General features: G+C 40.3%; 1 protein-coding gene across 11 annotated transcripts in view; it reads right to left on the bottom strand.

The window, feature by feature from the left end:
* The window catches only part of Bruce (BIR repeat containing ubiquitin-conjugating enzyme), a 92,257-nt gene that overhangs the window by 48,146 nt on the left and 36,611 nt on the right, over positions 1 to 7,500 (bottom strand). For 7 of the 11 annotated variants that reach the window (XM_086543440.1, XM_086543441.1, XM_086543439.1 and 4 more), the window contains exons 23-32: positions 6,499 to 6,639; positions 5,576 to 6,170; positions 5,238 to 5,401; positions 3,916 to 4,062; positions 3,414 to 3,620; positions 2,896 to 3,135; positions 2,552 to 2,763; positions 1,923 to 2,224; positions 1,261 to 1,457; positions 337 to 597 (exon numbers count right to left, since the gene is read on the bottom strand). In XM_086543440.1, coding sequence (XP_086399566.1) covers positions 337 to 597; positions 1,261 to 1,457; positions 1,923 to 2,224; positions 2,552 to 2,763; positions 2,896 to 3,135; positions 3,414 to 3,620; positions 3,916 to 4,062; positions 5,238 to 5,401; positions 5,576 to 6,170; positions 6,499 to 6,639 — 2,466 coding nt within the window. The remainder of the gene's footprint in view (positions 1 to 336; positions 598 to 1,260; positions 1,458 to 1,922; positions 2,225 to 2,551; positions 2,764 to 2,895; positions 3,136 to 3,413; positions 3,621 to 3,915; positions 4,063 to 5,237; positions 5,402 to 5,575; positions 6,171 to 6,498; positions 6,640 to 7,500) is intronic. The other 4 variants (XM_086543443.1, XM_086543444.1, XM_086543445.1 and 1 more) reach the window with 3 other exon arrangements.

The following is a 7,500-nucleotide window of genomic DNA, read 5'->3' on the forward strand; positions in this document are numbered from 1 at the left end:
ACGCGGATGGCACCGTGCCAGACATGTAAACCAGCCATCCTACTACACAAATATTTATTTAATATCCCGACCAATGGGTTAATGCTATGAATCCTTTGTATCTTAGAATGTGATAATGATAATGATAACAAAAATTATAATGACAAAAAATTAAACAATAATAATAACAATAATACCAACAATAATATAGAGTTAAAAGAATGTCAATAACAAACAATACCAGAAACCAGTAATATATATAATAATAACTAATGACAATATTGCAACAAAGTTATAAATAAAGATATAATAAGAATAAAAACCAGCAAGAGCACAATAAAAACCAGAAGTCCTCACCTTGCAAGTCAGAAGGAATGAATCCACACAACAAGGGGAGCTGGAATTCATGAGCAGCTTGATGAGTCCGTGCGCCACCGAGAGAGCATTGGCTCGGTCCAAGGGCATGAAGGCATCCTGCGGTGGCTCTCCATCGTCCTTGCGCGCCCCTCCCCCTCCGCTCGATGAAGCAGAGGTCGTGCGCGAGTATCTTCTAACAATGGATCTCCGGATGGTGTCCAGCTTCTGGTAAATTTCGCCACTTAGTCCTGCTAGAACTTGCTGCACGGTAACAATGTGGAATATCATATACCACGACCAATTTACATGACAGGAGATGCTTGAGCCTTGCATAAATGGCCTAAGATACGAAGCTTGGTGTGCAGATGTGATATTGAAATTGACAGTAATGAAGAGATCTACAGAGGACGCGATCAAACGCCAGGGATGAAAGGGTCCCAAAAGAAGAGTTCTGGAGCCACTATCTCCCATGCGTACTGATTTGCCACCCACAGAAAAGCAACCAGACAAGAAAAGGCACATTTCTCCGACACTGTTTTGAGAAGGAACACCACACAACAAACCTATACTTACATTATGGCCATCAATTTTCTTCTCTTCTCAATGCTAGATCTATTAATTACTGCATATATAAAGGTCTTACAAAATTGCTTCCAAGACCACATAATACTTTAATTCCCAGTTATGAAAATTATTTCATTCCAGGACTCCAGAGAATATAAGATTATTTCCTACTTTTATTCAATAACCACATGCATGACTTTAATTAGTAACCATGACATATGAATGTAGGTCATTACTACAAAGTGCATTCAGACTATCAAACTTAATGAAGTGAAAGAGAAAAAATGAAAAGCACAACACACTACAAAAACAAGAGAAAGAGGTTTGAAAAAGAAAGGCAAAAAAGTCGCAAGCAATTACCCCGGCCGTGACCTCCCCCAAGGACTTGGTAGCCGTCTCAAGATTCACCAGTTGCTGCTTCTGGTGGTAGACAAGGCGCTTGCGCAGGCGGTCACGAGAGGCCCTGGGGGCACTGCGGCTGGCCTCCGAACCCCTCCGTTGCAGGCATGTCTCAGCCGTCAGCCAGGTCCATCGGCCACCTGCAACAAAATGAAATCCTGTAACGACAGTATACATTAATATAGACGGTAAGTGTGGCAGGGCCAGGTCTATCTCCAACTTTGTAGTTTAACAAAATAATTTTTTATAAAAATGTATTTGATAAGTAATTAAACTTCAATAATCAATATTTTGCATAGATGTACACTCTAGAAGTTCTCTATCAAAATATGAATCAAACTTCCACACTATCAGAAATCCCAAGAGAAGATGTATTTATGAGTGACTGTTTGTTAGAAGTGATTAAAGAAAAACTAAGTCCTCTAATTTATATGCATTTTCAAAGTGTAAGTTGAAAAAAAATAAAGAAAAAGAAGCAGAGGTGACGGGGGAGGCAAGGAAGGGAAAGAATTTATAAGTATCCACAGAGGAAGAGACAAGTTCATATATATATCCACTGAGGGAGAGCTACTACATGGAGATATGGAAAGAGAAACTTGACAATCACCCAAACCACAACCCACCATTTTCTTTGCCTTTGTCGCTGTCGCTCTTTCGCGTGGGCGTAAGTGCATCCAAGCACAACGAGAGGTAGAGCAAGAGCCAGGAGATGAGGTGCGTGTCAACCTGCGATGTCGCTATCTGCCACGGCTGCCAGATGTTGTCCAGCCCTGCAGCTGATACAGGAACTGGCCCGTACTGTACCTGACTCCCACTGCTGCTGTGGAGCTGTGATGACAGGACACGTAGGACTGCATCAATGACCTGGCTTCCACGCCCACTGCCCACGCTCTTCTGCCCTAGGAAAGTGAGCAGGGCAAAGACTCTGTATGGAGGGAGAGAGGGAGATAGAAAACATTTGTAATTTTTTTTTTTATAGTTTGTATATTTCTAATGGAAGAGAGCAAGTCACAACAGGATTGAAAAAAAAGTGCATAAGGAAGAATATTTTTAAAAATATTAATATCTATATGTATCTATCCCTTAATTCATATATATATATCTATCATCCATAACTACATTTAAGATAACAAAAAAATATATCATTGAAGGACAAAGTTGAAAGGTGAAAGAACAAAACATTTTTAATCAATAAATATACATCTGAAACAAGAATTCCTTATTACACAAGGGTAATCAATCCTCAATTTACCTTGTGGCAGGGAAGTGCAGGGTATTGCTGGACGAGAAGAGTGTGATCATCGTGCTGGCCAAAAAGTCTCCCCACCAGGGCTGGCCGGCACACAGGCGAGCAAGAAGTGACGCCACTCCCACCTGCGCGCCCTTTGGCCCCCGCACACACACTTGTTCAACTAGCACTCTTGCTTGTTCTGGTCCACACCATTCCATCAGATTGTGTGGAACCTGTTCATGGAAATTTGTCTTTAGATGTTGAAAGTAGTATGTACTGAGAATTGGATCAAACAATTTACAAGAAGAGAATTCTCTTTGTTCTTTTTCTAATCTTAAGTATAAAAATGCCCCAGAGACACATACCGACATGCTAGGTATTGGGAGAGATAGAGTCAGAAGACAGTTGAGCAGATACTGCATGAGAGTGGCCAATTTGTCAGAGGCACAGTTAGTCGCTGTCACAAACTGCTGTTTACTGTCTCGAGAGGCAGACGAAGATGGTGAAAACTGTCCAGATATTCCCTCGCCACTGCCTCCCACCCTCTGTAGACGACGCATCACAGACACGACCAAATTGAGGTGTTGCTGCTCAAGCATACATTCCTGGAAAGAGTATTATCTTGTGAATGGCATTTGTTGTATAAAAATCCTCAAAAGATATAAGAATCTGTCTCATAATTAGTTAATAATCCCTAAATAAAGAAATACTATAGATTGAATACATTTCACAAGGCAAGTGAAGTGGGCATAGTATGCGAAGACGCAACACTTTATGATGCCTGTTTGGTCACAATCTATAATCAATACTCGCCGTCCAAACAAAACTCTATTATCATAATAATGGAGAGACCAATACCCTATATTCTACATCATCAACTAACCTGATAAGCTTGTGTGATCTTCCTCTCTAAGTCGGCGTCACGAGACCCAATTGAGGGGGGCTCCGAGAGACCTGAAGACGAGTTGGGTCCCGTTGGTGCCGTGGGGCTCATAAGGAGGGGGTTTAGCAGAGACCTAAGCTTGCTGCAGGCCAAGCTGTAGCGGCACCCAATGTCCTCTACCACGCTGCTCAAGACCGTCAACTGAGTCTGAAAAGCCAGAGAGGTCATGGGATTTATAATGGTATAATGACTTGTGTAGTCCTTTAGGTTGTATCTTTTCAGCCTACAGTAAGTGATAAGGCAAACAAGAGAATCAATTTTATATAGAAACCATAGTTTGGATTCCTTATACTGATGAGAACAAATACTCATGACTGAGAGGGAGTATGAATTCGAGAGTCTGGTTATACAAGTTGCTGAGAAAACATACTCCTATATTAATTTTTCAAGCTTTTGTTTTCAATGTAAACTTCCATATCCCTTCTCTTTCCCATACACATACCTGCGCTGACAACTTGTTGACAATGCCAGGAGGTGGTAGACTCCCTTGCAACTGCCAAGGGAGGATGAGCGTGTGCCCATAGAATGCACCAACGGGTATTCTGCATTGCGATGAGGTATTCATGCCATATCTTCCCAGTGTTGTTACCTGTTCAATGATTAAAGAGAAATTAACTTATAAAATTTTCTTCTATCTAACCCATTAACCCATTCGCGCTAGTTGATGTGTTATCACGGGGTCGAAAAATATCCCCGGACCTGGGTGACGCCCTGAGACGTGGTGCGGGGCATTGTGACGCGCTGAAATGTCAACATATTGCTAGTTTGTTCTCAAATATAATCATTTTACATAATTTCTTAGACTCTGTTATTTAAGTTTAGGTGTTTGAATGTCATAAAATGAGATATAACATTAAAAAAATGATATAATTTCTGCTTCTTGATTGGTTGAATAAAAAGATCTGAGTTAAAAACCTATTGTAAAACCAAAAGAAATAAAATGAAGTAAAAAATTACTAATGCAATACTACTTATAATTTGTTGATTACCCGTGATATCACATCACGTCACGTCACGAGGTATGTGTACATACTCATATGCACGTGTATGATTATTCATATTGTTCTTTTTGTTCTGGTAAAAAAAAAATAATAATAATAATAAGTATAAAACATGTTTCTTGATTCCATTCTCTTTTGGTATTTTCACATGGTTGTGAATAATATAGGCCAAGTTCAATAAAATAAAGCTAAAAAGGCATTACTGTAACTTCTTTTTTTTTTTTTTTTTTTTTTTTTACTAAAACAACTCCTCTGACAATGGCAATACTTTTATGTGCCTTTACATTATAGACCCATTCATGAAAACCATAAGAATGGGGTGGAAAACACTCTGAGAGGACCAGCACGGCCCTGCGAAGCGAGAAAACGTCCCGGCACGAAACATTGCGCTTGTTATCTTCCCAACGTTAGCGGGAGTAGGCAAAAATACGTCCCAGCATGAATGGGTTAATGACGGGGCTGTTTTGGCTCCAAATGGAGCCAATACAAGGCATAAGCCTAACACCTTGGGATTTTCACCCGCTCTGGCCACAGCCAAGTGCTATACGCCTGATCATCTGGCATGTTGGCTAGGGGGATAGTCACGACAAAATATTTCATCCCCGGCAGCTGACGCTTCCACCACTTGATGTGATATCTTGTTACCTGTCATTAGCAGGTTAACAACATATAATCAAATATTCTAAATCTGTCCTAAGTTCTAAATATATTCACATGTATAAGCGAAACTCGTGAAAAAAAAAAAAAAGAAGCCATGACTTACCTTCAAATATCTGCAGAGTGGAGGGGGTTGCAAATCTGCAAGAATAAGAGGTCTCATGCCAATGTCCGAGGCCACGACCAACCTCTCGCCATCCATCTCCTCTCCTGTCATCCAGATGTCTATGCTTAGGGACACTAGATCACCACACGCTGGTATCACCACATCTGTAAAAGTTAAGGGGAAATAGTAAACTTTTAGGGATGCAACTAGAGAAGTTACAGAAGACATAGAGATGTCCTGTATATCCAATTCAGACACCTTGATATCATGAGTAATACTATTTGTGTCCCTTTGTCTCAAGAAGATATAAGTAGAAAAAACAATCATATCTCTCTCACCTGTGAGTAAAACTGGTGCCCCAAAGTCAAGTACCACAAATCTCCGAGCCCCTGAGTGCATTCTCTCAATGACCAGCATCTGTTGCGGTGGGAGTGAGAGCAGCTGCTGCCAGGGGGCTCCAAGCGACCCCTGGACAGCTGAGGGTATTTTCTTCCCAGCATTTGTACTCTCCTTGGCCTGTGGGTGGGCCGCGGATGGAGTCGACGACTTGCTCTCCAGGGAGCTGACGTCTTCCTCACTTTTCCTTTTGGTGTTGGAGCCCTGCTGACTGGACGTCTTGGAGCCTTCTTCGTCCTTCTCCAGCGAGGTCAGCCCGAAGTCAATCTTGCCCGACACATCTGAGCTGACGTGCCCATTGCCAATGTACTGTACCGCAGTCGAGTCCATGACGTCATCACACTCATGTAGCAGACATGAACTCACTCCATCGTGATCCGGGGTAGTGTCTGAACTGCGTGAGGAGATGGTGCTGGCCTCCTCCTTGGCATCGCTGGCCTTGCCCTCCACATCCAGAGGTAGTAGCGGGTCTACTGCCTGTGAGCCCGAGTTCTCTGCAGCCACCACCTTGGCCAGAGTCTGTGTACGCTGCTTGGCCTGGAAAGCAAGCAGACAGGGCGTGTATTGCTTCCGTTACCCAAACCCAGACACTGAGAAGGAACAACCCAGCTCAGTTTTGCTTTCTTTCCTTTCTTGGTTAATCGCTTAACTTGTATTCACTCAAATTCTGTGACACCATATTGAAAACATGGGCATAAAAATCAAAACACCGAATTCCAACTAGAAAACAAACAGTTATTCTACAGCTCAGAGGGAGAGAGAGTACAAAAAAAAAAAAAAAAAAAAAAAATAATAATAATAATAATAATAAAAAAATCAATCATAATAAAAATAAACAATAAATAACAAAAGCTACCATCTCTACCTTTTGAAGGCAGTGTTTCATTGACGCTAACTGGTCACTGAGAGTCTGCAGCTTCTCTAGATAAGTTTTAGTGGCCTTCTTAGCTAGTCGAAGCTCGAGAGCCTGATTCTTTACGGCCATGTCTTCAACTGCCTTGTGGAGCTGCAAAACAGTTCACCGGACTAAGCGTTTCAGTTCAACAACGAACGACGGACACCTCATTACTACACACATACACACAACAACAATTAATTAAGTAGGATGATAAACAGACAAGATGGATATATTGTTTTTAAAAATAAACCAGTGAATAAAAAAGTGACAGCTATACTACATGTATTACAAAAATATAAAAATATCTATTAGATTTAGTAGCAATTAACACCAGCTTGATTGCATTTGCTTTGGTGAAAATAAGCAGGAAAAATAATCTTTGCATTTTCACAAAATTGAAAAACCCTTGATATAAAAAAAATAAGGGTGATCAAAATCAAATAAATGAACAAATAAACAAATAAAATAACTATTACCACAACACCACCCAAGATGATGATGCTAATGACAACAATAATGAAACTAATAATGTTAATATCAAATCAATATAAAAATAACAAAGGTAATAACAATAACAACAATTACAAAACAAGTAGTGTAATAACAGTACTAATAACACTACTATAATCACCTTAAGCCAAACCCTCTTCCATATCTCGGAAGCTGATTGGTTAATGTGTAATGTTTGTGCTATTATCCATACATTCACACGAAGGGTATTCCCAGCTTATAATCAGGCCCTGTTTTAAAAGTTGGGAATTTATAGGAATATACTATTTGTATAACAAAACAAGATGTATATCTAGCTTTATTCAAATTGTTGTTTAATGTTGTATGTGCCTGTTTAGTTTATATCTGCCAGAAGGAAATGATGAATTTGCCTTATTCCAATATTTCATATCCTTCTTGACTTTAACCAGAAAGAAATCCATGTTCAATATCTTTAACATCCATTCTTAACCCATTTGT

The sequence above is a fragment of the Penaeus japonicus genome, unplaced genomic scaffold (genome assembly GCF_977035675.1).
Source record: "Penaeus japonicus unplaced genomic scaffold, GWHDUDI00000001_assembly GWHDUDI00000013, whole genome shotgun sequence".
In the NCBI taxonomy this organism is placed as follows: domain Eukaryota; kingdom Metazoa; phylum Arthropoda; class Malacostraca; order Decapoda; family Penaeidae; genus Penaeus; species Penaeus japonicus.